We start from the raw sequence: 20,603 nt of genomic DNA on the forward strand, positions 1-20,603 counted from the left end.
AGTCACGTAAAATTTGATTACCACAACATGTAGAATTAGTCGTTGTTGGTTACCTCTGTCATGTATTTCCTTTTCTACTTCTCCCATCAAATTGGGGATCTCTTTGTTCATTACCAAAAGACCCAACTTGCACAACATAATGGTGAGAGAATAAAAAATTACTCCTAGCCATATGAAAAAGGTCTACACACCAGTTAAAATGGTCATAGCCTGAAAGACACTCTGTTCAATTCCAAAGGCAGAAAAATACCACAAATTTAGGGCACAACAAAGAGACTACTCTCTTTTTAAGGGTAACACTTATACAAGTCATCTCTTGGGTGAAAAATAAAAGACTTAAATCAAGCTGGATATTGGGCACACTCACATACTTTTTAGGTAGTGGGTTTATAAGCATTGCTCCAACGTGATTTAAAAAAAAACAAATTGAAGAAAGAACTTTGAGGAATTAAGGGTGTGAATAAAAATATTGCAGCTTTCATACTTTAAAAGGAAGGGGGTGCATAATGCAACTCTTCATAGTGCAAAGTAAGAAGGAAGTGATTTTAAACCAATACATGGATAAAAAGTGACCAAGTTTTACTCAAGAGGGAGGTAAAACAATAATTCCTCTATGAACATGATAATTGAGGAAACTTAAAAAAAAATCTCCAATAAGAAAGTTTTGAGATGGAACATCATAATAGAAACTTTCTAAACATAGACTTCTTACATAAGACAATTACTTTTTAACACAACTTGACCAATTTACAAATAAAATAAAATTCAAGAGATAATTTCCGGAATGGGAGAGGTTTTAGGACTCTAATACTTGGAATTTAGAATGAGCAAACAAGACTTTCTAATTCAAAACTTTCAGACTTTGTCAAAAAAGGAAAGTAAACTCATAACGAGAAAGATTTATCTTAAGGAAAGTAATGAAATATGAGATCAATCAAAAAAAAATTTTAAAGAAGGAAAGATACTCAAGTTGGTAAAATCTTGACTAGATTTTGAAAACAAATAGGAATCTTAACCAACAGTAGCAACTAAAAAAGTGAAGCAACAAATTCAGCTTAGATTTTGATTTTTGCATGCAATAGGACACCAACATGACCTTTGCTTCTTCCAATGTGGATATATCACTCTTTAGAAACACCAGAGTGAAAAAAGGTTTATTGGGATAGAAATTAGACTCAAATATATTTCTTTTGAGATATAATTCTCATTATAATTCCTCATAATGTTGGTATAAACCGTTAAGAAAATTAAGGATTTATGCTATTCATGAAAATTTTCTACTGGACCTTTGTTGCTTCAGATGTTGATTTATCTTTCTATAAAAATATGATTTCAATGATTCTTTTTTAGTTGGAAACTAGACTCAACTATATTTTCAATGGTATATAATTTTCTATAGGAAATATACGATAAGAGAATAAAACATCTAAGGAAAAATAGGAAATGGGAAAGAAAAACTTAAGAAAAAAGAGAAATTTCTTTTTTTCCTTTTTCTTTTACTCCATCTTCTTCTCCTTTTTTAGTTCAGAGGCCCACTCTGATACCATGTTGGTTTTTAGGGACAACACATAAACACAGGAGATCTCAAGAGAAGGAGAGAATATAGGAACTCTAGCTCTTGGGAGAGAGGAGAGAAGAAACCAAGAGAGAGAAGGAAGAGGAAAAGAAAGAGAGAGAGAGGTATATGAACGAATTTGAGCCAAGAGGAAGAAGCTTGAATGTACTACCCCATGTCTTGAGGCTATATTTATAGTTGTGTGAAAGTATTTACAATGACTACAATGCCCTTAGGGCTACATGCTTCAAAAGAAAAAAGACATACGAGGACATACATCAACTTGCATAATTACAATTCTATGTCATCTCTATAAAATTCCTTATTTACTAGCCATGCCACCCCTACACACTGTTAGGAATTGAATGCCCTAATTCCAAACTAATGAGAGCAATAATAATAAATGAGTAAGAAGGGAAAAATACAACAAGATTTATACAGGTTCACCTCAAGGTGAAACTACGTCTTGTCTTTCACCGCTGCAGTAATCCACTATGAAGATAAAATACTTTACAAGAGAAAGTGCACACTGATAAGTGTTTCTCTCTAACCTCTCAGGCTGCAACTCGAGATGCTCCTTGGATTAAGATCATAAAACCCTAATAGCGGTGGCCCTCAATTATAAAGAAAAAATTAAGGCAACCATGATATAAGAGTAAAATTCTCAAACTACCCTTAATGAAACAACAATTAATATATCATGGATCGGGCGGGGGCTCTGCCCCCACGACAACCAGACTGTGTAGGTCGATCCACAACCAACTCAGCGTAGGGTGTTAATTAGGCTCCACAACTTAACACACACGTGGGTGTCTTTTAACAAAAGCATACGGTAAGAGAGTACAACATCTAATAAAAAATAAGAACTACGAAAGAAAGACAAGGAAAAACGAGAAGCACCCCTTTGTTCTTTTTTTTTTTCTTCTTCCCCCCTTTCTTCTCCATCTTCTTCTTCTTCCTCTCCTTCTTCTCCATCTTCTTTGTCTTCCTCCCCTTCTTCTCCATCTTCTCCATCTTCTTCTCCTTTTCCATCTCAGATCTTTCCCCGCTCTGATACCATATTTATTTTTGGGAACAAGACATAAACACAAGAGATCTCAAGGGAATGAGAGAAGAGAGGAATTCCATCTCTTGGGAGAGAGGAGAGAAGAAACCAAGGGAGAGAAGGAAGAGGAAAAGAGAGACAGGTGTATAGACGAATTCGAGCCAAGAGGAAGGGGCTTGAAATATTTACCCCATGCCTTGAGGCTGCATTTATAGTTGTGTGAAGGTGTTTACAATAACTACAATGCTTCAAAAGGAAAAAATACATACGAAGACATACACCAGCTTACATAATCACAACTCTATGCCATCTCTATGGATATTCTCCTTATTTACTAGCCATGCCACCCCTACATAGGTGGGTGTGTCTTAACACTATAGAATTGTCAAGATCACCTACTCATGCTGACACTGCCATTTCCCAAAGACATTCTTAGTTTTCATTCACTATGTCCATGATTTTCAAGAGAGAACAATAATTTAAGCATCCTCAATTCCTTTAAAATTTTCTAAAAAGAGCTCCTTCAATTCTGTAATAATTCTGTAAAAAAATTATTTTTAGGTCCCAAATTGGGATAGTTTCATTATTTGGTGATATTTGGAGACCAAGTCAAATACAAGACAGTGGGCCCATTCACTGAATTCCTTTATCTAGTGAAAGTGATATAAACATGCATGTGGCGTCATCAATGTCGATGCTGAATGCCCTTTAATTTAAATTTGCTATAAAAGTTTTAAACAAAAGGATTGACATTCCAAAGAGGATCACATTTTATTAATGAAATTAATGAGAGTAAATCAAGTCGAGTTCTTCTAAAGTCTTCTAGCTCATTTTTCTCAAGTACCAAGTAAGGAATTGCATAAGTTTTGAAGCATCAAGATGGTTGGCTTAAGAGAGGGAATAATCCTCTAGAGTTGTTATAAAAAAGAGTTTCAAATCCTCTTTCAAAGTTTAAATCAAGATTACCCTATATGTACACATAAAAAAATTATGTTGAAGAAGTTCAAGAAAATAACAAAGTTAGGTGCAGTCAATGTACCATCATTGAATGCACTAGGCCTACCAATATATCTAGCATCTAAGGAAAAATATCTTGGATACACACATGGGTCCACATCTAGCTGAACTATTTCACACCTAGGATGAGATGTCTTGCATTGCATATTGAATCATGGACTACCTGGGTACTTAGTTACAAATCTATGGTAGAATGAGAAGGTTGATAATATCATACCGATTCAAAAGATAATATATTATTGGCTTGCTAAACAAAACTTCTCTTTCTCTTGAAGACAACAACATAAGTCTATTAAACTAAACAATAGGTTAAGTATTGAAAGCCAAAATATTACATAAACGTTTAATTCCATTGTAAGGATGTCAATTTCTAAACCATATAAGTTAGCAGGGGCAAGAGAAAGGCAATGCATGTGAACCACCATATGTGGATCATATTAAGTATTGGATTCACAATATTAAGTTTAATGTTCCATTCAATGGAAAGACCAATGTACTAGTGCAACATTTTTTGCAGTAAATTCCATATTATTTCTAGTCAGTTTCATTCCAGAGATCACATACTACCCCAAGTTTGAGTGGATATGGAACAAAAAACTTAAAAGTTGTCACCTGCACATCATGATCACTAAAAAAAGAAAATGAATGATGACAAACTCACATTTCTCGGTCTTGATACTGTAATTGTGTTTACAAGTGTGTAAGCTTGTTGGTAAATCCAACTAAAAACCCATGAAATAGAAAAATGGAACATTGTAAACTACGTACAAAGCATCTTAGGGACACAAAAATTCTTTTCAAAATCAGGCCATGAAATAGACCAAGTGCATGCCTTCTATTTCTAAGAGTTGGCTCAAAATTGAAATCAAGTAATGTTTGAAGCCACTGTGGAGGAGGATTCAATAAATTTGCTATTGTAGGAGGATGCCATTATGAGCACTTTGTAGCTTCAAAATGGTTTGGCACTGTGGTTTTGTAGGACCTCACTTAAATAATCACGTACTTGGAGACAAACGTAATCAAGCCCACTGAATTTGGTGAAACCAACTCAAACAATCTTGATGTTATCAGTTATATCTTGCATCGGATTCAAGGAGCTTCACAATTTAGTATATTTACTTGGGCTGGACCCTCTGTTAAAAAATCAAGTTTGATGTCGTTCTTCAGGGTATTAGAATAGCATCCATGAATTTCACATTCAATTTTAACCAGGAACACATAAATAACCTAGAAAGATCTTCATTGAACATATTGGAGCCCAAGGAGGGAAATCGGTGGAGAGGAGAGGGAGAGAGTATTACTTGATCGAGGATCGAAGAGAGCATTGAGAGGAGGAGAGAGTATCGGGGAGAAATTCGGAGAGGAAACGGCTTTGCATAAACGAATTAGGTCAATGCATTGAACATATTGGAATCCGATGTTTTTTCCAGGTAAGAGATTTCTGGCAGTCGATGGTTGGAAAACCTTACTACGTAGATATGTATTTCCTGGAAAAGTGGGGCACTAATGAATCAAGGAAACACATTTGTGCCTAGAAAGGGCACTAATAGGGCCTTAAGAAACTAGATACATATTACCTTGACATAAAGACTCCTTACCTTGTCGGCCAGAGCTTGATTGAGGCTCGAATAGAAATCACAGAGTTAAGAAAAACTCTAAAATCGTGGCTACAAGATATAAGAAACCTAGATACCTATTGCTTTGACATACAGGCATCTCACCTTGTTGGCCAAAGCTTAACTACTCCACATCATCTCCTTCTAGAGTTAAACCATTTGATCGAATCAACTCCTTTAACTGATGACTTTAGCAGGGAAGTTACCCATTGATTTCTCATGAATCTTTAGCCCTCACCTTCATGCCACTTTCTAGAGTTTCCCATTTTCTAGAACGAAGAGGGGTTCATCTTTCTTGTAGCACTTCTCACATGGAGGACATCACCTTCATAGAGGGGTCCCTTGAATCAAGTAATGTTTTCAAACAAAATAATCACCTTTCTCATTGATGGAAATCACTTCATAGTCATGACTTAATGAGAGAGATCTAACATGGTCTCGAGGAGCCAACTTCAACAGGTTCTGGTGTAAGAGGGTCGGGACTATTAGTACTCCCAATGCAACAACACTCGAATATGCTTCTCAATCACACACAAAATCAGAATGAAGAATTGATGAATTCTTCCCCATGAAGTAGCTGAGGTATATATTGATGATGAAAGATAAAAGTTTTTGCATGAGGTTAGAATCATAGAGATTAGATAAAACCACAAACAACTAGTCAAAAATAGAATGACAAACACCAGTTCATGTGTTGTATGGTCGAGTTGAGCAAGTGTTGGAGCTTCGTCCATCATTTAGAGTCGTTGATATGGGGAAAAGTTTCAAATTGGGCAGTGAAAAAACAAAATGAGGAGGTTTTGAAGGAAAAGAAAGGGGCAGTGGGAATTGGATTTTCCCGTGAAGACATTATGAATACTCCAAGCAAAGAAACATAGATGAAGACGATGATTCCAAAAAGCAATTGTGAGATTAGAGATGCAACCACTAATTAACAATGAACAAAAAACTATTTGATGGGTATACCTAACCTAAAATAAAAACTAAATTGGAAGAGAGAAACAAAATGTTTTTGTAAATTGCGTTAATTTACAAAACCTTCTTTGATACCATGTTAATTTTTTTGGAAAAAAGAAATCATTCATTGACTTAACTATAATTGAGTACAATGAGCCTTTATTTATAGTAGATGATACAACTAGAATCAAATTACAATTGAACTACCCATGTCCTAGTTACATCCAAAGTCAAACTCTAAAAGATAAGTCTTAACATAATTAAACAACTGAACATAAATAGAAGAGTAACATAACTAAAACACCTTCAAACTGATACTCTTATGTGAGACCTCCTTCCCATGAGACTCCTCTTAAATTCTGCCATATTAATTATGCTCTGTGAAACTTTTTGTTGTGAGAGTCATGTGAGATTCTTTCATACCTATTCTTCAATAGAGGAATCTTATGTGACTCTCATGGTAAACGAGTCTCACAGTGAAAAAATCATGTGGAGTCTTACATGAGTCTTATGGGAAGAAGTCTCACAAAGATGTGTTCTAGAACTATTAGTTCTCTATTTGTATATTATTTTTATTATTTTTTAGGAGTTAAAATTTTGGCATAACTAACACATCCATAGCTTAGTTTTACTTTAATTCTAGGTGTTTTATCTATTATAAATAGAGAACCAATATACTCAATTTCTATAACTCAATGAAGTCAATTCTCCCCTCAAATTTCAACAAAAGTAGGTAATCTAGGTTTGTGGGTTTACCGATCAACTCACAGAGAATATGAGTTATTCTTAATTTTATTTTTGTATTTTATTCTTAATTGTTTTCTTACTTGATGGATTTTTTTGTGAGATTAGTCTTCTCTTATTCTTTTAGTTCCTTTTTGTATGATTTTTCAATAATTAGGCCAGTGTTCCCCTTCCTTTACCCAACTTCTTTATCTATGTGAGGAGACTCATCAGACTCAACAATGACAAGTATCATGGCATGCTTGAACAAATCATTTTTCTTTCTTTTCAATTTCACCAAAATGCTTCCATGGGAAATCCCTTCTTTGAGTTCCCCTCGATCATAAATCCCTACTACAATGCCCCTCCTTCAAGCTTTTAGAATCCATCTCGACCCTAGTATTTCTTCAAATTGTCATCTATTTTTCATCAGTGTAGAGTAAAACCCATACATCCACTAAGTGCAAAACAACAGTAGTACCCCCAACATCCAACTCGGTTCAAGTCTTTTATTTTTCGCTCAAGTGGTGATTTTTTATGAGCTGCCCTTAAAATAGTGAGTAATCTCTTTAAAATGCTTTAAAATTAGGCTTATTTGCCTTTGAAATTGAATAGAGCATTTTTTTGTAGACTTAGATAGTTTAACTAGTGTATGGAGTTTTGTTGTTTGGGTAGGAGTAATTTTTTTTCTCTCATATTTTTGTTGTTCAAGCTGAACCTCTATAGCAAGAAAGAGTAATCCCTAGTTTGAAGGAGAGAAGTGGAAGAAGTACAAGAGTGTTGAGGAACCTGTAATGAAGAAGGGTATGACCACCTTCCACATTCAATCCAGGAGCTGTGGTAAAAGTTATTCAATGGTAGTGACCAATGTGAAGTTTTCAAAGTACATCCAAGTAAGGGGGAGAATTGAAGAGGAAGAATTTTGCAAAGGAGTTGAATGCAGTTGAAGATTGAAGACTAAAAAAATTTTACTTTGCAAGTTGAAATTAGCAACTCCATATTGAGGGGTAATATTGAAGAATCAAATATGGAGTAATTTTATGTGACTCTCAAGGTAAAAGTGTCTCACAATGAAAAAATTAATATAATGGAGTCGTACATGAGTCTTATAGAAAAAAGTCTCATAGAAGAGGTGTTTTAATGCTATTAGTTCTCTATTTTGTGTATGAGTTGTTTATTGGTTTTAGCATTTCTACTGCAGGACATGGGGTAATTAATTTTTACTCTGTTTCTATGTGTTTTCTCTATTATAAATAGAACACTAACATTCTCAGTTTGCATAAATCAATAAATTCAATTCTCCCCTCGAATTTCAAAAAATCCTAAAGCGATCCTTTGAACTTGGTATTGATCTGATCTATAACATTGGTTAAGCTACCCAAATCCTCCTTAAAACTAGCTTGAAGTTCATCTATAGAGACCTTTAGCCATCTTATAGATAATTGGTTGTCTTTATCAACAAGTGCTATGTACAAAGGCTACTTGGGGGGTCACCTCATGCTTCAAGGGTATGCCTACTCATTGGCATAGGCGTGTCTTGAATGTGGGGGAGGTGAATGGGAAGTAGGAAGGAAGTATAAAGCTAGATTACTAAAGTAGAAGGGGTGTTTACTTGGCTCCTATCTGAATCAAGGTATTGGCCACCTTCCACATTCACTGCACCAAAATGTTATGACTCCACTTACATGCAAAGGTTCTAGAGGCTATGGTACTGACTTAGGGTCCCAATTGATATCTTGCATGTGGGGTTTGGAAGACATTTTATGTGGAACATTGATTTAGAGCAGGGATAGGATTAGGGTTTCAAAACATTTAGGGTCAAGGGACAAGATAAGAAGGTAGCTGGTAGGGCTTGAAGTTATGGTTAGGTAATTTAGGGTGTTGGAAAGATGGTAAGATAAGTGGTTTAGGGGTTCAGGGTGTGAAAATGGGAGTTTTAGGCATTTTGGGACCAAAGGTGGTGGAAGGGAGTCAATATGGGGGGTGATTAGGGTGAGGATTTTTTGGACTCTAAAGAACTGAAACTAAGCTTTTTTTTATAGACTAGAGGGGGACTAAGAAAAAGGTAGAACTTTTCTAGAAAGATTTGAAGTACTCTAAAGATGAGTAGTGAGAGATGAACAGGAAACTAGTGTTTCTAGGGTTGGCCCTAATTACGGGAGACCAAATTTAGTAATTCTTGACTTGAGATGGAAGGGTGGGCCTTAGAAGGAAAGTGGGATTCTAGTTGAAGATAGGAATGAATGTGAAGACTCTAGGAAAGATAGGGAACTTCAAGTTGTAACTTTCATAGGAAAGTTATTGAGAGGAGGTTGCCAATCTCCTATGTTAAGTATAGTTACCTAAACTCAGGAGTGGAGTTCTAGAGGAACTATAACTTCGAGAATAGTACTTGTGCGGACTCTCTTAGACTAGAGAGTGTTAAGTTTTAGAGCCTAATTAATGTCCTATACTGAGTAGGTCGAGGATCGACCTACGCGGTCAGGTCGCCTTGGGGGTTAAAAGGGGGCCGGGAAGCCCCCCTCTCGAGGGTGTGATGGCAGAACCCCCATCTGGTCCACGATATATTAACTGTTGTTTCATTAAGGATAGTTTAGGAATTTTACTCTTGTATCGTGGTTGCCCTAATTTTCTCGTTATAATTGAGGGGCACTGCTATTAAGGTTTTATCATCTTATATCGAGGAGCATCTCGAGTTGTATCCCAAGAGGTTAGAGAGAAACACCTATAAGTGTGCGATTTATCTTATAAACTATTTCATCTTCATAGTGGATTACTGTAGTGGTGGAAAACAAGACGTAGTATCACCTTGAGGCAAACCTGTATAAATCTTGTTGTGATTTTTCGTGCTTATATTTTCCCTTCTTCCACGTTTATTATTATTGCTCTCGTTAGTTTGGAATTAGGGTGTCTAATTCCTAATAGAGAGGACTTGTGGGGGACTATGAGGACTTATGAGACTAGACTAGGATATGGAAGATAAAAATTAAAGGATAGATAGACCAAGGACTCGATGACTAAACTAAGGGTTACAAATATCAGTAGACTTCATGCTATAATATTAGGGATGGGCAAGTGGGCTACTAAGGAGAACTAGACTAATGAATGGAATTGAATGGATGGAAGATACTATACAAGGCTCTTACCTTTCCTAAGGAGCATCCTCCTCAGGGGAGTGGATAAGTTGGCGAGACTCCTAACACTAATAGATACCCTATTAATAAATGATTAACCACCTAATGACTTTGATATCATCAATTAGACACCTTGGGTAAGATGAAGCTAGATAAAAGTGAAGTTCTATTTTTATTCACAGGGGTATCAAAGAGTTTACCGTATATAGAATCAACTGGCTAAGTATTACTGTTCTCTAACCTATGTGGGACTAATAGCCTGGACACCCAAAAACTTGTGCTCTAAGCTAAATCCTAGATACATCGAACATGGACACTTCTAGATTCTTCTTTTTTCTTAACTCATGTGGTTTTCCTAGGGAGAGCCTCTTCCTTGAGCCTTATGACTTGTTCTCTCCTACTTGAATCAAAATGCTTGCTTACAATAAAAAAATAAGCACGTCCAGAAATAAAATACTAGAATCTATCCTATAGAGGTCCACACAAGGGCAAACAAGCCTTATTCTTCTAGCCAACGTCTATATCTTTCCTGAGCTCTCTAAGACTAAGAAGTGGGATTCGTAACACAATCTTGAGCAGGATGAGCCCAATTGAAGTGAACCTCAATAATAAATTTCTTATGTCTATTGTGTTTAATTTTACATTCCATTATCTAGATTTTGAGCTTTTAATTTATGAAAATTTTATACAACTCGATTCATCCCTCTGCTTGAGTTGCCATCAAAACCAACAATCTAAATTCTAAATGTATTTATAGTAAGATGATCTAAGGTTCAAAATAAATAAATAAAAAATTGGTTTAAGAGGCCTATGCAATGTATATCATCTAATTCTAAATTGATGACTGAAAAACATGGTTCTAAGTGTCTAGACATAATAGATGTTTTACCATCAAGTCAATTAGATAGTAATGCAACTTAGATTGAATAAATATGTTGATTGACTTCTAATGCTTCTCAACTTAGCATGCATATGTGCTTTTCTTCTTATTGGAATTTTACTAATATCTATCTATCTATCTATATATATTTATTGCATTGGTTACCTACATAGTCCTATAATGCACACACACACACACACACACATGCATAGGGTTAGATGTGGACATTTGTTTATTCAACTACTAGATGTAAATTAAATCACTTAAGCTTCATTTCTTTCTATTTTAATTTATTTTATCAAATTAAAATGCATATTTAAGATTTATTTATTATTTTTATTTCAATAATAAAAATGATATAAAATATTATCATAAATATAATGAAGTAAATGACATCCTTGCAAGTACTCTTACTACTTTTCTAAGAAAAAAAGTGACTCCTTCCCTATTTTTAAAAAGGACAAGCATTTTGAAAAACTCATCATATAATATCATCATCGTTCACGCCTTTATTTGTCTAAAGAAAGTGAAACTTGGGGCATTTTTGGTAATACAACAAATTTTGTTTGTCATATTAATTGGAAAAAACAAAAATTTGAGATACTTTCACTTTAGAGTGTGAACTCATGGGTTTGTATTACTGCAAGGAAAACTGTGAAACCTCTACGAAAAAATTTAAAGCCATCTTTGGAAAAAAAAACTATTTCCTTTTATTGTGATTTTCCAATTAAATGGTGATTCCTATTCGTAGCCTATTTATACATTGTTGCTTCATATGTGAAGCGTCATCTCTAGGCTTACCAACCACCATCTACATCGGTGACTCCGCCATCTCCGTCGGTGAGTACATCGTCTTCACCACCGCTCTTATTCATCGTTCTATTCCATAGGGATTTTCATCTGATCAACAACTGATTTAGGTAACCTATAAACAACAATGTTCCTTTTTCCTCTTTCTTTTTTAAATTATAATTTTTTCTCCATCTCTTGTTTCGTATATGTATTCTCTCAAGTTGTGATGTTGAAATGCCCTCCTTTTTTTTATTGTACAATATGATTCTTGTTCTCTTCTATATTTGTGATCTTCTATCTATTTGGTGATCTTCTATCTATCTGGGTGGTTGCCCTTTGTAAATTTAAGATGTATTTTTTTTTTATCAAAAGAAGAAATATTGGAGATCCATCACTACTATTTGCAAGCTATATATCTGATTAAAATGTAGATGCTAATGTTATTTATAATGGGAGCCTTTTGGTCGAATCCTATATTTGTATGGAATTTCTTTGTTCATAACTATATGTTTGACTTGATCTCACAATTTTGTCATTTAACTTTCTAAGATCTGATTTTTTTCCTTCCTTAGTCCTTTTTTTAATATCATTTTCTTGATAATTTTCCTCTTTTTATGAAAATTAATATTTACCATTAGAAAAATCCAATTTTTTTATTACCAATGAAAAGATCTCATTTTTTTTATTATCAATGAAAAATCTCATTTTTTTGTTACCAACAAAAAATCTCTTTTTTTATTACCAATAAAAAAATCTCATTTTTTTATTACCAACAAAAAAATCTCATTTTTTATTACCAATAAAAAAATCTCATTTTTTTATTACTATCGGAAAAAATCTCATTTTTTTATTACCAACGAAAAAATCTCATTTTTTATTACCAATAAAAAAATCTCATTTTTTTTTAATTACCAATGGAAAAAATCTCCTTTTTTTATTGCCACTGGAGTTCTTTATTACGTGATAGATATTATAGATTAGTAATGTAACGTTTTGTTTTGTTCACTATATTTCAGAAGAATTATATATTTTAGTGAAAGTAGCCATATCTTTCAAATAAACAAAACAAAATGGTTATAAAAGGTAGCCCATGCAAGAATTCATTGAGGAGGGTCTATGGTGAATGGCTCTTGATTGGAAAGTTTTAAGCCTAGAACGTAGACATGATTCATGAAGAATATTTCTACAGGCTTCTATCCTGGAAGCTACACAGAATACACTTAGATTCACAACTCTTCTATAGAACACAAGATTAGAGACTCGAGTAGTTCCAAGGAAGCTTTTATGATAGATTTTCAAACAAAAAACAAACTTACAAGCCACTAGAGATTGCTTCTGCAATCTATGAGATAATCCCACATAAGAGAGATCTACTACTTACAAACTTGACTATTCGTTTAGGGATGAATCTATGAGATAGTCAGAATCATGGGGTTTGAGCAAAAAAGCTTTTAGAGTTCAGGAGTTGGCTCAACAAGCTTAAGTAGTAGACTTGACTCCTTTGCAACGATGGAGAGCAAAGTGAGTTTACTGTTCTTGAGAGTAGATTTCTTGGAGTTGATTCTCTCAAAAATAATGAATCAACTCCAGTGAAGTCTGTTCTCGACTTCCAGTTGGGCAAAGTACTGTTTTGAAAAGCTAACTTTCTTTCCTTTCCTTTCCAGTTGGGCTAAGCTAACAGTGGCTCAGTACTGTTTATATTTAAGCAGAAGTTGACTCCCCCATATTGGCCAAATTTTCCAGCTTTAAACAGTCCATAAAACCAGAAAAAATGGAGACGTGGTGGTCGTCGAGGCTATCTCAACCAGGCTCCTCTTGTTGTAATCTTCCGCTGAATGTTGGCCATCTAAAAGCTTTTTCAGCAAACCCTGCTATTGTTTATTCAGCAATGGGGGAGGGGTCCCCCACCCTGCCTGCTATTGGTAATGGGGAGGGCATGGATGCTAGAGAAAGAGAGCCCTCAGGGTAGGCTAGCCATTTTTAGGAACTTTGGGTTTTAGCTGTTTTAAAAAATGAAAGAGGTAAAGAGTGGTACACTGCTATGGACTCAAAATCCATCTAACTCAAAGACTACTTTTTAGTTTACTATTAGTTTTAGATCAAAGAGTTTAAATTTCCTTTTATTCATTCTATTATTTTTCATTTTAGTTTTATACTCGATTCCGTATTCTACTTGGACTTCATCTCAAGTTGGACAAATGAAGAAACTCTTCTGGTTTGTGCTTGTTGGGGGACAATCTGTTTGCTGCAAATGGAGAGGAATTAATTTTTCCTGTACAGGTTACCTGTCTAATTCTGATTGAATGTGATTCTCAATTGCAGAGTGTGAAAATGAGTCTGTCGAAGAAGCAAGCTATTATCTCGCCCACTGGGATCTCTCAATTGAACAATGACTCACTGAAGGCTATCCTTTTCAAACTGCCTCTGAAATCTCTCCATAGATCAAAATGTGTTTCAAAGAATTGGAATGCTGTGGGCTCAGAGGCTCCCGTGAGGAAGCCAATTGGAATTACCGCGGGGTTGTTTTATTCCGATGTGAAAGGAAAAGTGTGGGGTTACGCATCCAGTATCGCCGGCGAGGAGTACGAAGAGGATCCCATGGCCAATTTTGACCCGACCCTTAGTTTCCTGCCGTGTCATCCGCATCAGCTTATCATCGGTGCCTGTAATGGCCTGGTGCTGTGCCTTGAGAATGGGAACCATTGGTTAAACTTTTACGTTTGCAATCCCTTAACGAAAAGCTGGGCTGCTGTGCCAATGCCAGAATCTGTTGGAGGATCAATCACGTACTTCGCTGCTATTGTTTTTGATCCGAGTGTTTCTCCACACTTCAAGATCATTCGCTTCATGCATAGGTGCGAAGGAGACTTGGCGAATGGTGAAGTGCTGCAGATAAATCACTATCTTGGTGAGCAATTGCTTAGAGACCCCTGGTATTTCAACCCACCTAAGGAGATGGATATCGAGGTATTCTCTTCAGAAACAGGTAGGTGGGTTAAGTCTACGATTCTTCATGGAGCTCGTGTCTCTTGTTCGTGGTTGCCATCTCTTACAATAGATAAAGTTCTGTTTAAGCTAGCGAACCCAAGACATCTGCTGAGATTTGATTTAACGGATAACTGTACTCCACTTCCAGAGATCCTATTGCCTGAAGATGCTGGATGTGCTTCTTATGGCTGCCTGGGCGTGTCTGAAGGGTTTCTTCTCTTTGCCCATTGTGATGTTTTAGCCTTGAGAATTTGGCAGTTGAGGCTCACCAATGACGTTGGAGAATGGGACTTGAAACATGACATCCCTTATGAGAACTTAAGACAGCTAGCTCTTCAAGATCTTGGTTCTGAGTTGGGCAAGATTTCACACCGACCAGCAGGATTTCTGTCAGATTCTGAAATTGTATTTCTGGAGGGAACTAGGGTTGTGGCCTACGATTACAACCTTGTAAGAATCAGGAGACTTGCAGGTTTAAAGCCCTACAACGTTACCACCGGTCAGTTCAAAAACTTCGTCTTCTCACCATCCCTGCATGACCCTTTGAAGATCCTCAAGACTGGCAAGACTGAAGTGCATGACCCTGTGAAGATCCTCAAGACTGGCAAGACTGAAGAGCTTGACTGAACTCTGCTTAGCATCATCTCAATAAAATGGTGGTTTGGACATCTGAACTTGCTAGTTATAAACCTCTGGATTCACCAATCAGTTTACAATTACTCATAGTTTTAAAAGATATTATTTGGTTAAAGTCTTAATACTTTGTTCTGGAGCTATAATTAGTTATCTGTGGTTGAATCTTTTTGTGTTAATTTAGAGAGTATCTGAATGCTGCGTGATTGATGTTGGGTTAATATGGTCTGGCGTGATTGTTGATAGGTAATATTCTTCTGCAGGATGGTGCTTTCTTTTTCTGCTGTTTTTGATGTTAAAAAAAATGCATTCTCGATATCGTTCTTGATATCATTCTTGAGAAAAATGCATTCTGGATATCGTTCTTGATAAAAAATGCTGCCTGGGTCTTCCATTCTTTGTCATTAATTCTGACAGAAGCAAAGAAAGAGCGAAAACTGAAAAGAATTTAACATCTTGCGGGAAAAGCTGCTTGCTGTTAGCAAGAATGTAGGTACAGACTTCAAAGAGTTTCCACTTACTCTTTTCTTTCTTTCTTTCTCTCTGACAAAGACGAACTCCTCGTTTCTGGCAAGAGTTACGAGGAGTTTGTGTCAATTGTTCTATATTGCTTTTAGTATCTTATAGTAGTACTCTTGTGACCTGCGACTATTTGACAATATAGGATTATAATAGTATATATAATATAGTATTCCACTATAAAATTACATAATTATTTTTTCCTTCTTAATATAGTTTATAGTAATATATTACAAAGTATTCTATTACAAAGTAACATAGTTGTTCCTTAGAACTTAACATAAGAATTACATAGTGGGTTGTGGAGGGATTGATTTAGGGAGCAAATATTGGTCACATGGAGAAAGTTCTCTTGGGTTGGGCAAGACACAAGGGAAATTTTGTCCCAACTATGAATTGTAAAATAGATTTATTTGATCTATGAATCATGGATTTAATATCAATTAATATAATCCATAAATTTTTCCTAAAAAATGCCTCTTTGGAAACACTTAATTAAATAGCTAAAATATGGTTGTTAATTGATCTTAGACTGATTGATGCCAAATTTATGATTTGTAGATCAAACATTGCAAATTTATGATTCACTGACTTTAAGAGTAAAACACCCCTGTTTTTCTTTTTCGGTTTGATATATTATTCCTGATCAATTTTTATTTTTGCAACTCAACCTGAATATTATGTTATTCACAATTACAATGCTCTTTTAAGTAGTAAAAAATAACTATGTTACATGTGGTGGAATACTATGTCATGCACCCCTATGATCCTAAGTTATTAGATAGTTGTGGTTCACAAGAGTACGATAGATTCTAGTTTGTATGGTATGATAGTTTGACTTCATGCATTATATTACTTTTAAGACAATATCAAACTAGAATTTATCATACTCTTATGAACCACAAACATTCAATATCATATGATTATGAGGTATATAACATAGTATCTACTATAGTGTAATCTAGTTATTTTTTATTACTTAAACATAATATTAGTAGTGTTAATATAGTATTCAATTCCAGAGGGGATGACTGGGTTACAAAAATAAGAGTTGAACTCACATAATATGTCAAACTTTGTCCTAGAGGTAATTTCATAAGTGCAATAAAATATTAGGGGTATTTTTATCCTAGTTTATCAATCATGAATTTGACATCTTTGATCTACAAATCATTATTTAACACTAATTAATCTATTATTGATTAATTTTCCTTTTTTTTAAAATTACCTTTTTACTTCCAAAAGTAGTTTTAAGGTATAAAAGAGTTGTTGCAAATAGTGCTTTAGTTTAGATATTATAACTTTTTTTAAAAAATCTGAAAAAATTGTGAGAAAAGAATGCCCATTTATTTTTTGGAAAATTTCTCGACTTAGAATAAATGTTAAAAGGGTATCAGTGGCATTCTATGTAATTAAGTGGAGTGGCATAAAGTATAATTATGTCTAACTTTGAATTCTTTTTTATCCTCACATGTATTAGGGCTTCAACCTACTGATCTATAAATAGTTTTTTGAGAGGGGGGGGGGGGGGGCTTGAGAAACCCGTAAACTCTAGCCTAGTGTCCCCTCTCTTTTCTCTTTTTTTTCTCTTCTTTGCCTTCTTTTCCCTTCTCTCTTTCTTCTTGCCTCTTCTTCTCCTTAAACCTAGACCTTCTAGTGATGTGTTAATTTCTAGGGCCAACACATAAACACAAAAGATCTCAAGGGAAGGAGTGGAAAAAATGTTGGATTTATAGAAAAGAGAAATACTTCATTGACTTATATTAATCAGAGTACATGATCCTCTATTTATAATAGAGGAAGATAGTAGAGTCCAATTACAATAAAATTATATTTGCCCCAATTACACCCAAACTCTAACCCTTAAAGATAAGTCCTAGCATAATTAAATAACTCAATATAGATAAAAGACAAATATAACTAAAACTAAAACTCTTCTAGGACGTGACCATAAGATAAAGATGCCTCTATGAGTCCTTCTTGATCCTCCAACTTATGTGATAAGGATGCCAACTCATGGTAATCATGGTGGGTCCTACTTATGGGCTTGGGCCCATCTTGTGGACCTTTTTTGGTCGTGTGACCCATCTTATAATACTCTTAGATATGTGGGCCTTCCTTGGTCGTGTGGGCTGGAGCCCATCTTCCAACACTCCCCCTCAAGTTGGGGTGAGAGAACATCATGATCTCCCAGCTTGATGCAAATGATTTAAAAAATATTTTTATATAAAATAGCACATATTCTAATATGCCTTCATCTTCCAACATTCCCCCTCACGTTGTTGCGTCCTTCCATGAGGCCCTGTTGGCATAATATAAGTAAGAGTAAAAATCACTCCTAGTCGGTAAGACAATGCTCTATACTCTAGTCTTAATGCTGGATGTAGGGCACACTCCGTCTTCTGTAGGTAGTGTGTCTATCGGTATTGCTTTGAAGTGGCCACCACCGTGTCCCTCCACAGGACAACGAATCTCAAGTGGTAGGAGTAATAAAAGCCATTACAAGGGGGGGGGGGGGGGGGGGGGGGGGGGGGGGTGGGTGTAGTGGGTTTATTTAATGGAGTCCCAATCCGGACACTGACTCTCATGATATCCCTACAGTGATATTTTTGAGAGTTAGATTTATCATGGTGTCCCAATCCGGGCACCGACTCTCATGGTGTCCCAACCATGATATTTTTTAGAGTCAAATAAATTATGGTATGAGAAAAGGTACTGAGACCACCTCTTCTTCAATAATAATGTCTCATCTAAAGAGATATAATAGCTGCAGCTGAATATAACACGACCATCTTCCAACTCATATAACACGAACAAAATAATAAACCTTGTAAAAGGATCCATGAAAGAATCATAATCCGATATAAATATTTTTTCTTAGATGTAGAAGCTTCTTCTTTTATGCACCCCCTTTCTTGAATATTTTGGTCACATAAAGTTATCCACAAAATATGGAATAAAATATCTCTTTCTTGTACTTCTTCTACTTCTCCCCCTCAAGCTGGGAGGTAATGACAGTGATCCCAGGTTGAACCAAATATCATAGATACAACAATAAGCCAAAATAACATAAATGTATTAATAAGCCCTTAAACCAGGGAGAAGTGAAATATTTTCCTGTTATAGCAACTCAAACCGTGACACAAAACAAAGGGCAGAAATTCGGATTTTTCAATGCAACAGAATACCAACATGACCTTTGATTCTTCCAATGCGAATATATCTTTAAATATAAATTAGATTGATATGAAATTTTATTCATCTAAAACTAGACTTAAATATCTTTCATAAAAACATAACTTCTCTCCATAAAATATAATTATCATTAGATAAATAATCTGATAGATTTTGGTCTTTGTCATATTGCCGAACTAAGTACTGTTTGTCCATTTTTTCCAGCATGACCATTGACTTTTCCAAGATCAATATCTCCTTATAAAAAATCATATCGAGAATTGGTTGAATAGGTAAGAAAATAGACTTACATATATTTATTTTTATATATAATTCTCCATATAAAGTCTCTTTCTTGATAATATAAAATACCTCGAAAGTTGAAGTCTTTTTGCTCAAACCTCTTTTTTAATTTGACCTTTACAGCTTCAAATATCGATTTCTCTTTATAGATAATGTAGATAAAAAATTGGTTGAATAGGTAAAAGAATAGACTTATAGATATTTCTTTTGATATATATTTCTCTATATAAAATCTAGTTCTTGAGAGCATAAAATACCTCGGAAGCTGAAGCTATACATATCTCTCCGTAGATAACTTCGATTGGAAAAAAATAGTTTTTACTTGGAAAGTAGACAAAAATATCTTTCCATAAATATATATTTTGAAATATGAAAATCTTAGTATAGAGGTAAAAAATGTAAAGAAAAGTATTGGTGTAGGGACTGAAAAAGAAATACGAACCTAGACTTATAGTTTATGGTTTAGAGAAAAGGATCTTATTATCTCTGTAGGTTGACCAAGTCAACTCACAAAATCAGATCTGATACCATGTTGAATTTATGGAAAAGAGAAATACTTCATTGACTTATTATAATCAGAGTACATGATCCTCTATTTATAATAGAGGAAGGTAGTAGAGTCTAATTACAATAAAACTACTTTTGTCCCAATTACACCCAAACTCTAACTCTTAAAGATAAGTCCTAGCATAATTAAATAACTCAATATAGATAAAAGCCAAATATAACTCAAACTAGAACTCTTCTAGAATGTGACCATAAGATATGCCTCTGTGAGTCCTTCTTGATCTTCCAACTTAAGTGATAAGGATGCCAACTCGTGGTAATCATGGTGGGTCCTACTTCTTATGGTCTTGGGCCCATCTTGTGGGCCTTTCTTGGTCATGTGCCCCATCTTATAATACTCTTAGATATGTGGGCCTTCCTTGGTCGTGTGGTTTGGAGCCCATCTTCCAACAAGAAGAAACCAAGGGAGAGAAAAAGGAGAAAAAAGAGAGAGGTGTAAGGATGAATTTGAACCAAGATGAGGAGTCCTGAATGCTTTAACCCATGTCTTGAGGTTTGTATTTATAGTTGTGGAAGGTGTTTACAATGACCACAATACCCATAGGGCTACATGCTTCAAAAGGAAAAAGTCATAAGAGGACATATACCAACTTGCATAATTATAACTCTATGCCATGTCTATGAAAATTCTCCTTATTTACTAGCCATGCCACCACTACACATGTAGGTGTTTTGTAACACTCCTCCTTACTCTAGTGTT

The 20,603-nt window shown here is 35.1% G+C and overlaps 1 protein-coding gene across 3 annotated transcripts; it reads left to right on the forward strand.

Annotated features, from left to right (window-relative positions):
* The first annotated feature begins 11,735 nt into the window (after positions 1-11,735).
* Positions 11,736-15,491, forward strand: LOC137939554 (F-box protein At3g26010-like). Of its 3 annotated transcripts, XM_068784835.1 has the most exons (3): positions 11,752-11,847; positions 14,042-14,705; positions 14,856-15,491. In XM_068784835.1, the coding sequence occupies exons 2-3, from the start codon at positions 14,051-14,053 to the stop codon at positions 15,332-15,334; spliced, it is 1,134 nt and encodes a 377-aa protein (XP_068640936.1). In that variant the 5' UTR covers positions 11,752-11,847; positions 14,042-14,050; the 3' UTR covers positions 15,335-15,491. The 3 variants fall into 3 exon arrangements, with proteins under 3 accessions (XP_068640935.1, XP_068640936.1, XP_068640934.1); XM_068784834.1 differs by having other exon boundaries at positions 11,736-11,767; positions 14,042-15,491; XM_068784833.1 differs by having other exon boundaries at positions 14,042-15,491.
* Positions 15,492-20,603: the final 5,112 nt, after the last annotated feature.

The sequence above is a fragment of the Aristolochia californica genome, unplaced genomic scaffold (assembly GCF_029961685.1).
Source record: "Aristolochia californica isolate CCGP_79_NKW_82.1479 unplaced genomic scaffold, dmAriCali1.0.hap1 SCAF_8, whole genome shotgun sequence".
In the NCBI taxonomy this organism is placed as follows: domain Eukaryota; kingdom Viridiplantae; phylum Streptophyta; class Magnoliopsida; order Piperales; family Aristolochiaceae; genus Aristolochia; species Aristolochia californica.

What these genes read in the sequence shown, in the direction of transcription:
- LOC137939554 (XM_068784834.1), top strand. Translation starts at nt 14,051, where the DNA reads ATGAGTCTGTCGAAGAAGCAAGCTATTATCTCGCCCACTGGGATCTCT.